Here is a 21,499-nt window from a genome sequence, read left to right as displayed (position 1 = left end):
CAGCCCTAACACCAGCCCTAACACCAGCCCTAACACCAGCCCTAACACCAGCCCTAACACCAGCCCTAACACCAGCCCTAACACCAGCCCTAACACCAGCCCTAACACCAGCCCTAACACCAGCCCTAACACCAGCCCTAACACCAGCCCTAACACCAGCCCTAACACCAGCCCTAACACCAGCCCTAACACCAGCCCTAACACCAGCCCTAACACCAGCCCTAACACCAGCCCTAACACCAGCCCTAACACCAGCCCTAACACCAGCCCTAACACCAGCCCTAACACCAGCCCTAACACCAGCCCTAACACCAGCCCTAACACCAGCCCTAACACCAGCCCTAACACCAGCCCTAACACCAGCCCTAACACCAGCCCTAACACCAGCCCTAACACCAGCCCTAACACCAGCCCTAACACCAGCCCTAACACCAGCCCTAACACCAGCCCTAACACCAGCCCTAACACCAGCCCTAACACCAGCCCTAACACCAGCCCTAACACCAGCCCTAACACCAGCCCTAACACCAGCCCTAACACCAGCCCTAACACCAGCCCTAACACCAGCCCTAACACCAGCCCTAACACCAGCCCTAACACCAGCCCTAACACCAGCCCTAACACCAGCCCTAACACCAGCCCTAACACCAGCCCTAACACCAGCCCTAACACCAGCCCTAACACCAGCCCTAACACCAGCCCTAACACCAGCCCTAACACCAGCCCTAACACCAGCCCTAACACCAGCCCTAACACCAGCCCTAACACCAGCCCTAACACCAGCCCTAACACCAGCCCTAACACCAGCCCTAACACCAGCCCTAACACCAGCCCTAACACCAGCCCTAACACCAGCCCTAACACCAGCCCTAACACCAGCCCTAACACCAGCCCTAACACCAGCCCTAACACCAGCCCTAACACCAGCCCTAACACCAGCCCTAACACCAGCCCTAACACCAGCCCTAACACCAGCCCTAACACCAGCCCTAACACCAGCCCTAACACCAGCCCTAACACCAGCCCTAACACCAGCCCTAACACCAGCCCTAACACCAGCCCTAACACCAGCCCTAACACCAGCCCTAACACCAGCCCTAACACCAGCCCTAACACCAGCCCTAACACCAGCCCTAACACCAGCCCTAACACCAGCCCTAACACCAGCCCTAACACCAGCCCTAACACCAGCCCTAACACCAGCCCTAACACCAGCCCTAACACCAGCCCTAACACCAGCCCTAACACCAGCCCTAACACCAGCCCTAACACCAGCCCTAACACCAGCCCTAACACCAGCCCTAACACCAGCCCTAACACCAGCCCTAACACCAGCCCTAACACCAGCCCTAACACCAGCCCTAACACCAGCCCTAACACCAGCCCTAACACCAGCCCTAACACCAGCCCTAACACCAGCCCTAACACCAGCCCTAACACCAGCCCTAACACCAGCCCTAACACCAGCCCTAACACCAGCCCTAACACCAGCCCTAACACCAGCCCTAACACCAGCCCTAACACCAGCCCTAACACCAGCCCTAACACCAGCCCTAACACCAGCCCTAACACCAGCCCTAACACCAGCCCTAACACCAGCCCTAACACCAGCCCTAACACCAGCCCTAACACCAGCCCTAACACCAGCCCTAACACCAGCCCTAACACCAGCCCTAACACCAGCCCTAACACCAGCCCTAACACCAGCCCTAACACCAGCCCTAACACCAGCCCTAACACCAGCCCTAACACCAGCCCTAACACCAGCCCTAACACCAGCCCTAACACCAGCCCTAACACCAGCCCTAACACCAGCCCTAACACCAGCCCTAACACCAGCCCTAACACCAGCCCTAACACCAGCCCTAACACCAGCCCTAACACCAGCCCTAACACCAGCCCTAACACCAGCCCTAACACCAGCCCTAACACCAGCCCTAACACCAGCCCTAACACCAGCCCTAACACCAGCCCTAACACCAGCCCTAACACCAGCCCTAACACCAGCCCTAACACCAGCCCTAACACCAGCCCTAACACCAGCCCTAACACCAGCCCTAACACCAGCCCTAACACCAGCCCTAACACCAGCCCTAACACCAGCCCTAACACCAGCCCTAACACCAGCCCTAACACCAGCCCTAACACCAGCCCTAACACCAGCCCTAACACCAGCCCTAACACCAGCCCTAACACCAGCCCTAACACCAGCCCTAACACCAGCCCTAACACCAGCCCTAACACCAGCCCTAACACCAGCCCTAACACCAGCCCTAACACCAGCCCTAACACCAGCCCTAACACCAGCCCTAACACCAGCCCTAACACCAGCCCTAACACCAGCCCTAACACCAGCCCTAACACCAGCCCTAACACCAGCCCTAACACCAGCCCTAACACCAGCCCTAACACCAGCCCTAACACCAGCCCTAACACCAGCCCTAACACCAGCCCTAACACCAGCCCTAACACCAGCCCTAACACCAGCCCTAACACCAGCCCTAACACCAGCCCTAACACCAGCCCTAACACCAGCCCTAACACCAGCCCTAACACCAGCCCTAACACCAGCCCTAACACCAGCCCTAACACCAGCCCTAACACCAGCCCTAACACCAGCCCTAACACCAGCCCTAACACCAGCCCTAACACCAGCCCTAACACCAGCCCTAACACCAGCCCTAACACCAGCCCTAACACCAGCCCTAACACCAGCCCTAACACCAGCCCTAACACCAGCCCTAACACCAGCCCTAACACCAGCCCTAACACCAGCCCTAACACCAGCCCTAACACCAGCCCTAACACCAGCCCTAACACCAGCCCTAACACCAGCCCTAACACCAGCCCTAACACCAGCCCTAACACCAGCCCTAACACCAGCCCTAACACCAGCCCTAACACCAGCCCTAACACCAGCCCTAACACCAGCCCTAACACCAGCCCTAACACCAGCCCTAACACCAGCCCTAACACCAGCCCTAACACCAGCCCTAACACCAGCCCTAACACCAGCCCTAACACCAGCCCTAACACCAGCCCTAACACCAGCCCTAACACCAGCCCTAACACCAGCCCTAACACCAGCCCTAACACCAGCCCTAACACCAGCCCTAACACCAGCCCTAACACCAGCCCTAACACCAGCCCTAACACCAGCCCTAACACCAGCCCTAACACCAGCCCTAACACCAGCCCTAACACCAGCCCTAACACCAGCCCTAACACCAGCCCTAACACCAGCCCTAACACCAGCCCTAACACCAGCCCTAACACCAGCCCTAACACCAGCCCTAACACCAGCCCTAACACCAGCCCTAACACCAGCCCTAACACCAGCCCTAACACCAGCCCTAACACCAGCCCTAACACCAGCCCTAACACCAGCCCTAACACCAGCCCTAACACCAGCCCTAACACCAGCCCTAACACCAGCCCTAACACCAGCCCTAACACCAGCCCTAACACCAGCCCTAACACCAGCCCTAACACCAGCCCTAACACCAGCCCTAACACCAGCCCTAACACCAGCCCTAACACCAGCCCTAACACCAGCCCTAACACCAGCCCTAACACCAGCCCTAACACCAGCCCTAACACCAGCCCTAACACCAGCCCTAACACCAGCCCTAACACCAGCCCTAACACCAGCCCTAACACCAGCCCTAACACCAGCCCTAACACCAGCCCTAACACCAGCCCTAACACCAGCCCTAACACCAGCCCTAACACCAGCCCTAACACCAGCCCTAACACCAGCCCTAACACCAGCCCTAACACCAGCCCTAACACCAGCCCTAACACCAGCCCTAACACCAGCCCTAACACCAGCCCTAACACCAGCCCTAACACCAGCCCTAACACCAGCCCTAACACCAGCCCTAACACCAGCCCTAACACCAGCCCTAACACCAGCCCTAACACCAGCCCTAACACCAGCCCTAACACCAGCCCTAACACCAGCCCTAACACCAGCCCTAACACCAGCCCTAACACCAGCCCTAACACCAGCCCTAACACCAGCCCTAACACCAGCCCTAACACCAGCCCTAACACCAGCCCTAACACCAGCCCTAACACCAGCCCTAACACCAGCCCTAACACCAGCCCTAACACCAGCCCTAACACCAGCCCTAACACCAGCCCTAACACCAGCCCTAACACCAGCCCTAACACCAGCCCTAACACCAGCCCTAACACCAGCCCTAACACCAGCCCTAACACCAGCCCTAACACCAGCCCTAACACCAGCCCTAACACCAGCCCTAACACCAGCCCTAACACCAGCCCTAACACCAGCCCTAACACCAGCCCTAACACCAGCCCTAACACCAGCCCTAACACCAGCCCTAACACCAGCCCTAACACCAGCCCTAACACCAGCCCTAACACCAGCCCTAACACCAGCCCTAACACCAGCCCTAACACCAGCCCTAACACCAGCCCTAACACCAGCCCTAACACCAGCCCTAACACCAGCCCTAACACCAGCCCTAACACCAGCCCTAACACCAGCCCTAACACCAGCCCTAACACCAGCCCTAACACCAGCCCTAACACCAGCCCTAACACCAGCCCTAACACCAGCCCTAACACCAGCCCTAACACCAGCCCTAACACCAGCCCTAACACCAGCCCTAACACCAGCCCTAACACCAGCCCTAACACCAGCCCTAACACCAGCCCTAACACCAGCCCTAACACCAGCCCTAACACCAGCCCTAACACCAGCCCTAACACCAGCCCTAACACCAGCCCTAACACCAGCCCTAACACCAGCCCTAACACCAGCCCTAACACCAGCCCTAACACCAGCCCTAACACCAGCCCTAACACCAGCCCTAACACCAGCCCTAACACCAGCCCTAACACCAGCCCAGCCCTAACACCAGCCCAGCCCTAACACCAGCCCAGCCCTAACACCAGCCCAGCCCTAACACCAGCCCAGCCCTAACACCAGCCCAGCCCTAACACCAGCCCAGCCCTAACACCAGCCCAGCCCTAACACCAGCCCAGCCCTAACACCAGCCCAGCCCTAACACCAGCCCAGCCCTAACACCAGCCCAGCCCTAACACCAGCCCAGCCCTAACACCAGCCCAGCCCTAACACCAGCCCAGCCCTAACACCAGCCCAGCCCTAACACCAGCCCAACCCTAACACCAGCCCAGCCCTAACACCAGCACAACCCTAACACCAGCCCAGCCCTAACACCAGCACAACCCTAACCCCAGCCCTAACCCTAACCCCAGCCCTAACCCTAACCCTAGCACAACCCTAGCCCCAAACCCAGCCCTAACCCTAGCCCAATCCTAACCCAAGAGTTTATTTTTGACGCCGTTCCTTGTGCTGTATAAGTGATTAGACTACTTTATTCTTCGGGTCGGTGTGATTACAGCAATACCAGAATCATATGGGGTTTTTATGACTGACAGCTGTCACACACTAAAAGACGCATTTTTTGTAAAATCTAGTTTTTGCATCGCCATATTTTGAGAGCTATAATTTTTTCAGATTTTGGCAGACAGTCATGTGACGGCTCGTTTTTTGCGGGATGACTTGACGTTGTTATTGGTGCCATTTTCAGGCACGTGACATTTTTTGATCGCTTTCTATTCCGATTTTTGGGAGGCAGAATAAACAAAAACCAACAATTCAGGAATTGTTTTTTTTTATTCTGTTCCGCGTGTGGTAAAATTGATAAGGCAGCTTTATTCTTCGGGTCAGTACGTTTACAGCGGTGCCACATTTATATCGTTTTTCTATGTTTTGCACTTTTACATAATAATAGAAATTTTATAGAAAAAAATATTTTTTAGCATCGCTTTATTCTGAGAGGTATATCTTTTTTATTTTTCGGATGATGGAGCTGTATGGCGGCTTGTTTTTTGCGGGATGAGATGACGTTTTCAGCGGTACCATTTTTATTTATATTTGTCTTTTTGATCACGTGTTATTCCATTTTTTGTTTGGCGGTATGGTGATTAAAGCATTGTTTTTTGCTTCGTTTTTTTTTTTTTTTTTTTTTTTTTTTTACCGTGTTCACTGAAGTGGTTAACTAGTGGGACAGTTTTATAGGTCAGGTTGTTCCGGACGCGGCGATACCAAATATGTGTACTTTTATTGTTTTTTTTTTGTTTTTTTTTATAATAATATTTATTGATGGGTACATTATATTTTTATTTTTGGTGGATTATTTTTTTTAAATATTTTTGCAATTTTTTTTTTTTCACTTTCTGGAAGCTCATATAGTTTATTACTTTGTCCCACTCTGGGACTTTCACTTTTTTTTCTCTGATCGCCGGCATGGCACAGGAATGCAGCACCATCCCTGTGCTATGCAGGCTGTCAGCGCCGGACAGGGAGAAGATTGTTTGGAGATGCACTGCGCATGTCCAAACAATCTTCCTGCTGTCTGGTGACCCGGATGTTTTCATGACGACATCAGGTCGTCATGGCAACACCCGGGAAGCCTTTGCAGACAGCGCTGGAAGCCGGAAGAGGAGGTGAGTATCTGCGATCACCTCCCCTTGCCCCCGCAATGCTGCGATCGACTTCGATCGCAGCATCGCAGGGGTTAATGTGCTGGGAGCGGTGCAGGACCGCTCCCTGCACATAGTATCGGGTGTCAGCTGTGATAATCAGCTGACACAGGCTGTGCGGGCGCGATCGCCATGATGTATTAATACGGGTCTGGCTCTTAAGTCCCAGGGCACAGACGCGTATTAGTACGTCAAATGTTATTAAGGGGTTAATCTGACTATCCCTGAAAGAAAGGCCTTGGAGGAGTACATACAGACTAGCCTGGCTGCTGGTCAATGTAGACCTTCTAAGTCGCCTGTGGCCGTTGGATTCTTCTTTGTTAAAGAAAAGGACGGCAGTTTACGTCCATGTCTGGATTTTCGTGAAATTAATAAGATTACCGTACGCAATTCCTACCCATTGCCGTTAATTCCTGACTTGTTTAACCAGTTAGTGGGGGCCAAGTGGTTCTCCAAAATTGATCTCCGTGGGGCATACAATTTGTTACGAGTGAAGGAGGGTGATGAATGGAAAACTGCTTTTAACACTCCGGTAGGTCATTTTGAGAATCTGGTGATGCCTTTTGGTCTTACCAATGCACCTGCATTTTTTCAGAACCTTATTAATGACCTCCTGAGACCTTTGATTGGTAAGAATGTGGTTGTGTATTTGGATGACATTTTGAATTATTCACCAGATCTGGAGTCCCATTGGCAGAGTGTACGTGAAGTTTTGCAGTTATTGGGTGATAATTCACTCTTTTTCTAAGCTGGAGAAATGTGCGTTTGCTGTGCAGAAAATTAGTTTTACCAGTACGTCCATCATAACAGCACGACAGGAGTTAAGTCCTCTGTTCCTCTAGGGACAGGAAACACATGAGAGGTTAAAAGCCCCCCCCCATCACACCCTCAGTGGTTTTCCTGTCCCTAGCAGGACAGGACGCTATGGGGAGGTTCTCCGAAGATAGAAGTTACCTGAGAGCCAGGGGGATTGGGGGGGTCTGAGAACTCTCCCCTTCCTTCGGTCCAGAGGCTCCATGCTGATACCCCTCTGCGGGGTCCCTCAGCCAGAAAACCGCCGCTTGCTGCTGTATCCTCCGGACAGGGGGCTCTGAGTGTTGCACTATCCCACCGGCGTTGCTCTGAAAGGCCGGCGTGCGCTCCACGCAGGAGCACGGTGTATGGTTTCTGGACAGAAGGCGGAGTTATCAGTGCGAACATCCGCTTTGGGGCCGGCGTGCGTTCCAGGGTGGAGCGCACGCCGAGCGCGGTGAGAGACTTCCGGCCGGGAGGCGGAGTCAGAAGAGCGGATATCCGCTTTGGCCGACATGCTTTCCAGGGTGGAACGCACGCCACATGGGCTTCTCCTTCCGGCACTGAGAAGAGGGGCTTCCGGCACCCAGAACGCACAGGTGCCCGGTGGCGGTGGTGAGCCTCCAGGGCATTAAGAATAGCGATTATCGTTGGGGGCGTGGCTACCACCTGGATCAGGTAAGACCCTATAAAAGGGTACACCTCAGCCACACACACACTGACACCATGGAAGCTAATCCTTCACGGTCAGAAGCCCCTTCAGAGTCCCTGGGTAGTGTGAGTACAGCCTTAGGCCCTTCTCTGGATAAAATCTGAATATTCTAGGACAGGTTTTTATAGTAAATCTCCGGTGTCTTTTTATATTTTGTTATGGATTAGGAGAGGGGAACCCAGAGGTCTGGATCTTCTTCCAAAAAATCAAGACGATGTGTAGACTGTAACACGAAGCTTCAGGACTCATATAAAAAGCGGCTGTGTAAAAAATGTATAGCTGAGGTCCTAAAGGAAGAAAAAACTTCCTTTTTGACGGATATAAGATCTATGATCCGTGAGGAGGTCCAGAGTACAGTCTCGAGCCTCATGCCTTCCCGTACACAGCCGTCACCCCAAATAGTTCAACCCTCTCCTCGCCAGAAAAGACCTAGGTGGGAGATGGAAGAGGTGTCTGAGGAAGGAGAATATTCAGACTCCGCATCAGAGCACAGTCTAGACGAGGATGAGGATCGCTTCTCTCAGTTACCCTCACAAGAGAGAAAGAAATATGTCTTCTCTACGGAACATACGGATGAACTATTAAAGTCCGTCAGGCATACTATGAACTTGGAGGACACTCAGGTCTCCCATTCCAGACAAGATGAAATGTTCGCAGGTCTGAGAACTCAGAGAAATGGAGTGTTCCCTGTAAATGAGCATTTAAAATCAATGATTATGGAGGAATGGGAAGAAGTGGAGAAAAGACTCATTGTGCCAAGAGACTTTAAATCCCGTCTTCCTTTCAATCCGGAGGACATCAAACTTTGGGAGGAAATCCCTAAAGTAGATGTCCCAATAGCGAAAGTGGCTAAGAAAACATCCATCCCCTTTGAGGATTCGTCTTGCCTCAAGGATGCAATGGATAGGAAGGCAGAGAACATGCTCAAGAGGAGTTGTGGGGCCTCAGCAGCCATAATTAAATCAAATACCGCTGCCACTTCAGTGGCAAGATCCATGTGCCTTTGGTTAGACGAGCTGTCAGATCAAATTAGGTCGGACTCCCCTGTAGAGATGCTATCAGACTCTCTTCCCATGTTAAAGCTGGCAACGCAATTCATGGCTGATGCCTCGGCCGAATCGGTTAGATTCGCAGCTAGATGTAGTTTACTATCTAATACCGCTAGACGGGCAATATGGCTAAAAACGTGGTCGGGGGATAGCGGCTCAAAGAATAAACTGTGCTCAATTCCCTTTTCGGGTGCTCGGGTCTTTGGTCCAGTGTTGGACGAGATCCTAGAAAGAGCATCCGACAAGAAAAAAGGATTTCCCGAGGATAGGGTTAAAAGATACTGGCCCTTTCGTGGACCCCGTCGATCCCCTAAACGTGATTACAGGGGTAAGACGGGGAGATGGTCTTACAGGAAGGGAGGAAAAGACAGAGCAGATCAGGTCGCCTCTGGAGCCCCAGCTAGACCATGATGCCATTGGAGTAGGGGGCAGGCTTCTTTTCTTTCAGGACAAGTGGGCGTTGTCACACTGACTCTGCGTACAGGAGGTCAGGGGCCTAAGCTGACCCTAAGCTGGGGCCCTGACTAATCCCTCTTCCTGGAGGTACTGTTAAAGGTACAGAGGTCCAGGCCGGCAGCGTAACCCCTACCTCCTGAGGATCCCTGCACCTCAGTAATCTAGTCCTGAGAAGGACCCCGATCACAATAGGGGACAGGAAATAATATGCCAACACTCAGTACTAAGACGAACGAGCCAGTACAAGGGTCAAACCAAAAACCACCTTGCATACAAAAACTACACCACTACTACAGAGGGAACACCAACGGGAAAGGAGATAAATGATAAAGCGAGGAAGGGAAAAACCACACCAAATACACTTAGCTCAGAACTCCAAAATACCACGATCTGCTCTGTTTGTCTGTATGAAATGCTTTCACCGACACTTCCCTAACAGACCGGCAGGCATTTGAAGGAGTCCCACTACTGCAGCATTGATTGCAGCTGGGCGAGGCTGGACCTCGTCTAGCACAGAGAGAGAGAGTTAACTACCTCACTGCCAAAAAACACCAAAAACTCAGCTGCGAGAAGTCAGGCTGTGTAATCGTGACGATCTTCGTGGCGACACACCCGTGACAGTACCCCCCCTTCTACGAGGGGCCTCCGGACCCTCAGGGCCAGGTTTATTCGGGTGAGTCGTGTGGAAGGCCCAACTAATCGGTCTGCGTTAATATCCGACGCAGGAACCCACATCCTCTCCTCAGGACCATACCCCTTCCAATGAACCAGGTACTGAAGGGACCGGCGATTAAAGCGTGAATCGATGACCTTCGATACCTGGAACTCCAAGTTACCATTAACCACCACTGGAGGGGGAGGTAAAGGTGACGGTATCACCGGCGCCACATACCTCTTAAGCAACGATCTGTGGAACACGTTGTGAATTTTATACGTAGGGGGGAGGTCAAGACGGAATGCCACCGGATTAATTATAGAACTGATCCTGTACGGCCCGATGAACCTGGGACCCAGTTTCCAGGAGGGAACCTTAAGTTTTATATTCCTGGTAGACAACCATACCCGATCGTTCACACTAAGGTCCGGACCAGACACTCTCCTCCTATCAGCCATACGTTTGTATCGGTTCCCCATAGTATTCAGATTCTTCAGCACCCCTCTCCATACTGAAGCGAGTGATGAGGAAAATCGTTCCTCCTCAGGAACCCCCGAAGAGCCCCCCCCCTACTGAAAGTACATAACTGGGGGTGAAAACCATATGCCCCAAAAAACGGGGACTTACCAGTGGACTCGCTCCGCCTATTATTAAGAGCAAACTCTGCCAGAGGTAAGAAAGAAGCCCAGTCCTCCTGATTCTCTGACACAAAACACCGGAGATATGTTTCCAAGCTCTGGTTCATACGTTCCGTCTGACCATTGGTCTGAGGATGAAAAGCCGATGAGAACGATAAATGCATCCCCCGCCGTGTACAAAATGCCTTCCAGAATTTGGACACAAACTGAGACCCCCGATCTGACACCACATCGAAGGGTACCCCGTGAAGCCTCACAATCTCCCCAATGAACACCTGCGCAAGAGTTTTAGCATTAGGAAGAGCAGGAAGAGCGATAAAATGTGCCATCTTGCTGAACCTGTCCACTACAACGAGTATGACCGTTTTACCCGAAGACTGCGGGAGGTCTGTAATAAAGTCCATAGACAGATGAGTCCAAGGACGCTCCGGGATCTTCAAAGGTAAGAGGGCCCCAGACGGACGGGTATGTGAGGTCTTAGAGCACGCACAAACCCCACAGGACGCGACAAAAGTTACCACCTCCCTATGTAAGTTAGGCCACCAAAACCGACGCGAGAGGAGATCCACCGTTGCTTTACTCCCCGGGTGTCCTGCAAAAACTGAGTTATGGTGTGCCTCGATCACCTTTTGTCGCAACTGATCTGGAACAAACAGTCTCCCTGGAGGTCCAACAGGGGCGTCCCCCTGAGCCTCCAATACCTCCTCCTCAAGCTCAGAGCATACTGCCGAAACCACCACCCCCTCCTGAAGGATAGGAACCGGGTCGTCCGTATTCCCGGCCCCAGGGAAACTACGAGATAAGGCATCCGCCTTTACATTTTTTGACCCAGGACGTTATGTAACGACAAAATTAAACCTGGTAAAAAACAATGACCACCTAGCTTGTCTGGGATTCAGACGTTTTGCGGACTCCAGATATAGCAGGTTCTTGTGATCGGTGATGACGGTGACCGGATGGACTGCCCCCTCTAAAAAATGGCGCCACTCCTCAAAAGATAACTTAATGGCCAAGAGTTCCCTATTGCCGACATCGTAATTCCTCTCAGCGGACGACAATTTTTTAGAGAAAAAGGCGCACGGATGCCACTTACCAGGGGACGAACCTTGTGACAATACTGCTCCCACCCCTACCTCGGAAGCGTCTACCTCTACAATGAATGACTGTGACGCATCAGGTTGAATGAGTATGGGTGCCGAGGCAAAACATTTTTTCAAGGAGGAGAAAGCTTGACAAGCCTTGTCAGACCACCTAGAAAAATCCGTCCCCTTTTTTGTCATGTCTGTGAGAGGTTTAACCATGGAAGAGAAATTACGAATGAACTTCCGGTAATAATTAGCAAACCCCAGGAAACGTTGTAGTGCCTTAAGATTCTCTGGCAGATCCCACTCAAGAACTGCCCGCACTTTCCCAGGGTCCATACGAAAACCGGACGCTGAAACCAGGAAGCCTAAAAACTGGAGTTCCTGTACGGCGAACACACACTTTTCCCATTTGGCATACAGTTTATTATCCCGCAAGATCTGTAACACCTGCCTAACGTGCTCCTGATGAGACACCAGATCCGGCGAGTAAATTAAGATATCATCCAGATATATGACAACAAACTGTCCCACCAAGCGGCGAAAAATGTCATTAACAAAGTGTTGGAACACCGCCGGGGCATTAGTCAGACCGAATGGCATGACAAGGTTCTCATAATGCCCCTCCGGAGTGTTAAACGCCGTCTTCCACTCATCCCCCTCCTTCATCCTAATCAGATTGTACGCCCCCCTGAGATCCAACTTAGAGAACCATTTGGCGCCCACGATCTGATTAAAGAGATCGGGAATAAGTGGGAGCGGATACGGATCTCGGACCGTAATCCGATTAAGTTCACGGAAATCCAGGCAAGGGCGTAGGCCTCCATCTTTCTTCTTCACAAAGAAGAACCCCGCGGCCACCGGTGAAGATGAAGGTCTAATATGCCCCTTAGCCAGACTTTCAGAAATGTAATCCTTCATGGCCTGCCTCTCAGGACCAGAAAGGTTATACAACCTAGCTTTAGGTAACTTGGTCTCAGGGAGCAGTTTTACAGAACAGTCATACTCGCGATGAGGAGGTAGTTCCTGACACCCTTTCTCCGAGAATACATCCTCAAAGTCTGCCAATAAATGGAGGTAAGACCCTAGGAGTAACTGCACCGATGAGCGTATTCATGCAGTTTTTATTACAGAATTTACTCCATTGGCTTATCTCTCTAGATTGCCAATTAATAACCGGGTTATGCTTAGTTAACCAAGGAAGGCCCAACACTATAGGAGTGGGAAGACCCTCCAACACGTAGCAAGACAACAGTTCTTTATGTATCGCCCCCACTTGAAGTTTTACGTTATGCACAGCTTGCAAAAAACTTCCCTGACCGAGGGGCCTGGCATCGATCGAGAATATGGGGATGGGTTTAGCCAACTCACTCAATCGCATACCTTGAACCCGGGCAAACCGAGCGTCCACCAGATTAGCCCCGGCCCCACTATCCAGAAGAACAGATATCCTCTCAGTTCTCGTACCCACCACCACCTCCGCCGGTGCGAGAAACTGAGATGAACCTAGGGACGAAATACCTACTCCCAGATTGCCGTCCACCACACAACCTGGGATCAACAGTTTTCCGACGACTCTTCACTCTGCAAGGGACGGGATGGACAGCCCCCAATAAAATGTCCCTTTCTCCTGCAGAAGAAACACCTTCCTGTCTTCAGGCGCACCACCGGTCCCCTCCCCCGAAATGATGTCCCTCCTAATTGCATAGGCTCCTCTGGACTGACCAGGGTACCCTCCATATAAGGAACCCTTGTAGAAGGTGGAGTCATCACAGGGGGCGGAGTTGCCCCGCACCTCTCCCGAAGCCGTCTGTCAATGCGAATAGCAAGGGCCATAGCGGCTTCCAGTGACGCGGGAGGGTCATACTGAGCCAACTCATCCTTTAATTTGTCAGATAAACCTTGACAAAACTGGCTCCTAAGAGCCGGGTCATTCCACTGGGTGTCCGTGGCCCACCTACGGAACTCCGAACAGAATTCCTCCGCCGGACGATCTCCCTGCTGGATCCTACGTAACTTAGATTCAGCAAGGGAGATCCGATCCGGGTCATCATATACGAGACCCAGAGCTGCAAAAAACCTATCCACTGACTGGGGAGCCTGGGTGAAGAGAGAACGCCCAAGATTGTGGGTCCCCTTGTAGGAGCGAGATGACAATTCCCACCCTTTGTTCTTCACTCCCCGACGACCGAGGCCGCAGCCGAAAGTACAACTTGCATGCCTCCCGGAAAACAAAAAACTTGTCCCGCCCCCCAGTGAACCTGTCAGGGAGAGCTACTTTAGGTTCTGGTCCGGCTTACTCCTGGGGATACAAAACCTTGGACCTAACGTCCGCCAGCTCCATGGACAAACTCTGCAACTGCCGAGCTAGACTGGCTACTGGATCCATGGTAGCTGGAGAGAATCTTAGTGGGTCGGTGAAAATGTCACACTGACTCTGCGTACAGGAGGTCAGGGGCCTAAGCTGGGGCCCTGACTAATCCCTCTTCCTGGAGGTACTGTTAAAGGTACAGAGGTCCAGGCCGCCAGCGTAACCCCTACCTCCTGAGGATCCCTGCACCTCAGTAATCTAGTCCTGAGAAGGGCCCCGATCACAACAATAGGGGACAGGAAATAATATGCCAACACTCAGTACTAAGACGAACGAGCCAGTACAAGGGTCAAACCAAAAACCACCTTGCATACAAAAACTACACCACTACTACAGAGGGAACACCAACGGGAAAGGAGATAAATGATAAAGTGAGGAAGGGAAAAATCACACCAAATACACTTAGCTCAGAACTCCAAAATACCACGATCCGCTCTGTTTGTCTGTATGAAATGCTTTCACCGACACTTCCCTAACAGACCGGCAGGCATTTGAAGGAGTCCCACTACTGCAGCATTGATTGCAGCTGGGCGAGGCTGGACCTCGTCTAGCACAGAGAGAGAGAGTTAACTCCCTCACTGCCGAAAAACACAAAACACCAAAAACTCAGCTGCGAGAAGTCAGGCTGTGTAATCGTGACGATCTTCGTGGCGACACCCGTGACAGGCGTCCATTACAAAAAATCAATGGATCCTACGTTCGTTAGGGGAAGGTTTCAAAATAGACTTCTCCCATGCTCCCCCTCGTCGTTTCCAAATCACTCGTCCTCGCTCCCCCGTAGATCTCAAAAGTCTATGGCAGGATATATTAGTCCTTCAATCCCTACACGTGGTGAAACAGGTCCCCCCTTTAGAGCAGGGTTTAGGCCATTATTCCTCCCTCTTCTCGGTGTTAAAACCCTCGGGCAAACGCCGTACTGTTATAAACCTCAAGCCCTTAAACCAGTGGGTGGAATACAAAAGGTTCAAAATGGAAACTATAAAAACCAGCATTCCATTGATAGAGAAGGGATCAGTAATGTGCACCCTAGATCTCAAGGATGCATATTACCATGTTCCAATTCACCCAAGTCACCAGCAATACCTAAGGTTTGCTCTAGAGCAGGAGGACACAGTACACCACTTTCAATTCACTTGCCTACCCTTCGGTCTGTCCTCGGCCCCCCGAATATTCACAAAGGTTATGACAGAAGTAGCGGCCTTCTTAAGAACACAGGGGATTATAATCATCCCTTACCTGGATGATATATTGTTGGTGGCAGAGTCAGAGTCTCTTCTTCTCAGTCAACAAGAGCATACGATCGAAACCCTGGAATATTTGGGGTGGAACATCAATTGGGAAAAATCAAGCCTCCATCCAAGTACTACAAAAGTATTTCTAGGGGTACTCTTAGATTCCAGTCTTCAAAAGTCCTCCTTGCCCCAGGAGAAAAGAGAAAAAATAAAGCTGGAAATTTACAACTTCGAGAAACGGAAGACCACCTCAATCAGATACGCCATGCGGATCTTAGGACTGATGACCTCATGCATTCCGAGCGTGAAATGGGCACAGGCCCGTTCAAGGCCGTTACAGAAGTCGATCCTGTCAGTTTGGAACAGACGACCATCGGGGTTAGACAAGAAAATGAGACTGTCAAGAGAGCTGAAAACCTCCCTTTCCTGGTGGACAGACCCTTCAAACTTAGAAAATGCAGTAGACTGGATCCTTCTTCCTACAATCCAAATCCATACGGATGCCAGCCAAAAAGGCTGGGGAGCAAGCATAGGAAACAGATATCTACAAGGAATCTGGCCCAAAGAGATACAACACAGGTCGTCAAACTTCAGGGAGCTAAAGGCTGTCTGGGAGACTCTTCAAAGATGTCAGCATTTGCTCAGAGGAAATCACGTAAAAATTTTCTCAGACAACAGCACCACAATCGCTTTTCTTCGTCGACAAGGAGGTCCAAGAGGGAAATGGTTACAATCCCTGGCGGCAAGAATTTTCTACTGGGCGGAGAGAAATGTTCTTTCAATATCGGCTATTCATCTAAGGGGGTCCGAAAATGTGGTAGCAGACTTTCTCAGCCGAGCAAGAGTTGGTCCCTCAGATTGGGAGCTGAATCCGGATGTGTTTCATCAAATCATTCAACGATGGGGCACCCCGTTCATAGACCTGTTCGCAACAAGAAAAAACAGGAAGCTGCAGCGCTTTTTTTCCTTGGACCCAGCCGACAGCCCAGAAGGAATAGATGCCCTTTCTCAATCATGGGGAACAAAACTGATGTACGCCTTTCCTCCAGTCCCTCTCATCTCAAGAGTACTAAGGAAAATCCAACAGGAGAGGGGAGCTCTTATTCTGATAGCGCCCTACTGGCCCAAAAAGAGCTGGTTCCCTCTGCTACACCGGATGGCGGTGGATCTCCCATTCAGACTCCCAGCCAGGAGAGATCTTCTATTGCAGGGTCTCTTGTTACATCCGAACATCCAATTCCTCCAATTGACAGCATGGAATCTGAGAGGCGGATCCTAGCCTCTAAGGGCCTTTCCCATTTAGTAATTACAACTCTACAAGCCTGTAGGAAACCAGTAATGTCAACCACCTATTCTAGGATTTGGAAACAGTTCTGTAGCTTTGCAGATCAGTCTGTGGGAAATTCATCTCACCCCAATATTCCAACGATACTGGATTTCCTCCAAGAGGGGTTTTATAAGGGTCTGAGGCCAAATACGTTAAAAGTTCATATCTCGGCCCTAAGTGCTTTTTTGGACTACTCCTTAATAGACCACCCATGGATATCAAGGTTCATAAAAGCAACTTCTCGTTTAAAACCCACGATAAGGAGTCTAGTACCGCCGTGGGATCTGAACCTGGTGTTGAGGGCTTTATGTAAGTCTCCCTTTGAACCCCTAGAAGAAACATCAGTAGACCTGCTTTCTATGAAATCAGCCTTTCTTGTGGCAGTTACTACAGCGAAACGGGTAGGCGAGATCCAGGCCCTCTCAGTTCTGGACCCATACCTTAAGATTCTGGAGGACAGATTGGTTCTTAAACTGGATCCCTCCTTTCACCCTAAGGTGGTGTCCAGTTCGAACCTGAATCAAGAGATAATACTGCCGTCTTTCTGCCAGTCTCCCAAAAATGGAAAGGAAAAATCCTTCCATACCTTGGACGTCAGGAGGGCAATTATTCGGTATATAGAAATCACAGCCCCCTGGAGGAGAGACTCAAACCTTTTTCTGCAATTCTCGGGTGTGAATAAGGGCAAGAAAGCTTCTAAGCCGACTCTAGCAAGGTGGTTGACAAGGACTATCGCCCTCGCGTATGAATCTGAGGGGAAGGATCCACCAATTTCCCTTAAAGCTCATTCCACTAGGGCAATCTCCGCTTCTTGGGCGGAGAAATCTGGAGCGTCAGTGGGCCAAATTTGCCAGGCAGCATCCTGGTCCAATATATCCACATTTAGTAAACATTATAAATTGGATGTATTGTCCAGTTAGCAATTAGCCTGTGGCCGTAAAGTCCTTCAGGCAGTAGTTCCGCCCTAAATGTTCCATTTCTTTTGATTTGGTATGTCTCCTGTCGTGCCGTTATGATGGACGTACTGGTAAAATAGGAATTATTCCCACCGTTAATTACGTTTCCAGGAGTCCATCATAACGGCACTATATTTCCCGCCCCTGCTCTTGACACTAATGTGAATGTAACATTGGTATATGTATATAATAAAATAGAGTTGCATCCATCCTGGTTTGGTGATTAGTACTAACACTGAGGGTGTGATGGGGGGGAGGGGGCTTTTAACCTCTCATGTGTTTCCTGTCCCTAGAGGAACAGAGGACTTAACTCCTGTCGTGCCGTTATGATGGACTCCTGGAAACGTAATTAACGGTAGGAATAATTCCTATTTTTTGGGCTACATTGTCTCCAGCGAGGGCTTTGAGATGGACCCTGTGAAGGTTCAGGCTGTGCAGGAATGGCCTAGGCCTATTGGTTTGAAATCTATACAGAGATTTTTGGGTTTTGACAATTATTACAGGAAATTCATTAAGAATTTTTCTGTAATTGTTAAACCTCTAACCGATCTCACAAGGAAAGGTGCGAATACGGCCCAGTGGACTACTGAGGCCATTGAAGCGTTTGAGTATCTCAAAGAGAGGTTCAGTTCTGCCCCTATCCTTATGCAGCCTGATGAGACCAAGCCTTTTTTGTTCGAGGTCGATGCTTCATCGGTGGGGGTCGGAGCAGTTTTGTCTCAGGAGAACAAGGGTGGAGTACATCCTTGTGCCTTCTTTTCGAAAAAAAAATTCGGAAACCCAACTGAATTATGATGTTGGAAATTGGGAGTTGCTGGCTATTAAACTCACGTTTGAACATTGGCGTCATTTTTTGGAAGGCGCTAGATTTCCTATTCAGGTTTTCACAGATCATAAGAATTTGATCTATCTGGATGCTGCCAAGCGCTTGAATGCCCGTCAAGCTAGGTGGGCACTTTTTTTTTCTTGGTTTCATTTTTCTGTTACCTATATAGCTGGTACTAAGAATGTTAAAGCCGATGCTTTATCTCGCAGCTTCTCTCCTACGGTCGGTGCCGAGGAGGAGGAGAGCATTTTACAGAAAGGAGTGGTGGTGGCGGCTTTGGACTCCGTTTTGTAGAATGAAATTCTGAAAGCTCAAGATGATGCTCCATCTAACACTCCCCATGGGAGGTTGTTCGTGCCTAGAGCCTTTAGGAGAGATTTGTTTGTGGAGTGTCATGAGTCTCGGTTGACAGGTCATCCAGGAAATTTCGGAGACTAAGAGACTGATCAGTCGCAGTTTTTGGTGGCCTGGATGGTAGAAGGAAGTCATCAAGTGGGTGCTTCAGTGTACTGTGTGTGCTAGGTCAAAGGCTTCACATACTCCTGCTGCGGGGTTGCTTTGCCCTCTGGAGGTTCCTAGTGCGCCTTGGACGCATCTCACAATGGATTTTATTACTGATCTTCCTGTGTCCGAGGGTCTTACTGTCATCTGGGTGGTCGTGGACCATTTTAGTAAGATGTGTCATTTGGTTCCATTCATTAAGTTGCCCTGCGCCAAGACACTCGCTAAGGCGTTTGTTAAGGAGATTGTCAAGCTCCATGGCGTTCCCACGGATATTGTTTCTGATAGAGGACCTCAGTTTGTGGCTCGCTTTTGGCGTGCTTTTTGTGACAGGTTGGGAGTCCATTTGTCATTTTCGTCTGGTTATCATCCTGAGTCTAATGGATAGACTGAAAGAAAGAACCAGGATGTTGAACAGTTTTTGCGTTGTTTTGTGACGGACAATCAAGAGGTGTGGTCGGAGTTTCTGCCTCTCGCAGAATTTGCTCTTAACAATCGTACATCCTCCTCTGCTGGGTGTTCTCCTTTTTTTTGTTGTACTCGGAGACATCCGTCTTTTGGTTCGTTTTTCAAATTGGGGTCGGCGGTGCCGGAGGAGGAGAATTTTTCCGGTGATTTGGAGAGCGTTTGGACTAATGTACGTTGTAACCTTCAAGAGGCTAACAAAGTCCAAGAAGTATTTTGACAGGAAACGTAAAGACGTTTTATTTACTGTGGGTGACATGGTTTGGTTGTCCTCGAAGAACCTGCGGTTGAGGATTCCCTCTAATAAACTGGGTCCTAAGTTTGTGGGTCCATTTAAAGGGCTTCAGGTTGTTAACCCGTCTGCTGTTAGGTTGGATGTCCCTACTTCCTGGAAGATTAATCCTGTGTTTCATGTTTCCTTGTTGAAAAAGGCTGACGTATCTGATAGGGACGCCACTGTCACAGTTCCTCCTGTGGTGGAAGACGGCGAATATGAAATTTCTCGTATCTTGAATTCTAGATGGCATAGAGGGAGATTACAGTATCTTGTCTCCTGGAAGGGTTTCGGTCCCGAATACAACTCCTGGGTAAGGACGGATGATGTCTCTGCTCCTAGGCTTGTTAAAGCTTTCCACAGGGGGTTTCCGGGTAGGCCTGAGCCTGGAGGATCCGGAGGATCCTCATAAAAGAGGGGGTACTGTTAGAACCCTCCTGTTTGTTTTTTCTATCTTCTGTTTTGCGGTCACGTGACCATCTGCCTTTATATTCCAGCTCCGCCCTTTTGGCTGTGCTGGACTTCAGTGTTGTTTGACTGTTTTGCTAGCCTGGTGCTTCGGTGCCTTTCTCTGTCTGTTCTTGGTCCTCTGGGACCTCTAGTACTTTTTGTCCGTTTGTCTTTTGTGTTCTACAACATTTTCTGTTTAGGAGGTGTCCCATTTTTGTCCCAGTCCTTAGTTCTTTTAGGGACCCCTCCCTTAATTCTATAGGTCTTTGTTCAGACTAGCCGAGGACGAAGGCGGGTCTGTTCACTAGTAACAGGCAGCCCGCTACATCGTAGGGATTCAGTTTAGTCTTACTGTAGGGCCAGCTTTCCCCTATCTTTACTTAGTTCTTGTTGGAGATCATAACAGTTTTCCTGTTGCTTAATTGTGTAAACGTACTTTTCCTTAACATGGCTTTATTAAATACTACTGTTTTAAGAAAAACTGTTTGGAGATTGAATGTTGGACTATCTACTTCTGTGCTATGACTTGTACACCTACACATCCGGCTCTAAACTCCTATGAAAAAATAACTAACATACAACTACTAAACGCGTCTTCATCCTCACTCTCCATTATGTAAGATAGCGGGGCACAATTATGTATTTTGGTCCCTATGTTCCTTGGTATCATACCATAATACCCTTCTCCTCTATCCGTTTTTTCTCTTCAGTCCTTACTTGGGACTTGTTGAACCTTTATACGATTGTTACTCTGTTTCTTTACCTTTTTGAATGTCAAAGAATTTTCAGAAAATAAAGTGTAGACTCCATTATTTTAGAAATTGATACAAATCCTGGCCGTCAGACCCCCAATTCTGTGTGTCTAATTGAGGAAAATAGATGTTACATTAGTGAAAATTCCTTAAATGACATATTTTTATTTTTTTTGGAATGGAAAATATCTCTATGCAGGACAACCCAAATATTTGGAGTGATCGTCCATTGCAAACGGCTGCCCTGAAGCTGCTGTCCCTGGAAGTGGTGCACCTGCTGGCCCTGCGCTCCGCCATGCTGGACGCCATGCTGTCTGACTATACGCTGCTGGTCGATAGTTATCTTACTGGATATTGCCACAAAGCATCTGATATGTTCCTTACTACAGAGGTACTGAACACTTTAACACTCGTTTTATGG

General features: G+C 50.0%; 1 protein-coding gene across 1 annotated transcript in view; it reads left to right on the top strand.

Annotated features, from left to right (window-relative positions):
* The window catches only part of LOC141152925 (piRNA biogenesis protein EXD1-like), a 117,739-nt gene that overhangs the window by 85,426 nt on the left and 10,814 nt on the right, over positions 1-21,499 (top strand). The window contains exon 10 of the mRNA XM_073637565.1: positions 21,278-21,469. Within this exon, the coding sequence (XP_073493666.1) occupies positions 21,278-21,469 (192 nt within the window). The remainder of the gene's footprint in view (positions 1-21,277; positions 21,470-21,499) is intronic.

This window comes from Phyllobates terribilis, unplaced genomic scaffold (assembly GCF_046119375.1).
Source record: "Phyllobates terribilis strain yellow unplaced genomic scaffold, ASM4611937v1 Scaffold_7__3_contigs__length_470593459, whole genome shotgun sequence".
NCBI classification, from domain to species: Eukaryota; Metazoa; Chordata; class Amphibia; order Anura; family Dendrobatidae; genus Phyllobates; species Phyllobates terribilis.
This window is presented reverse-complemented; position numbering and strand designations above follow the sequence as displayed.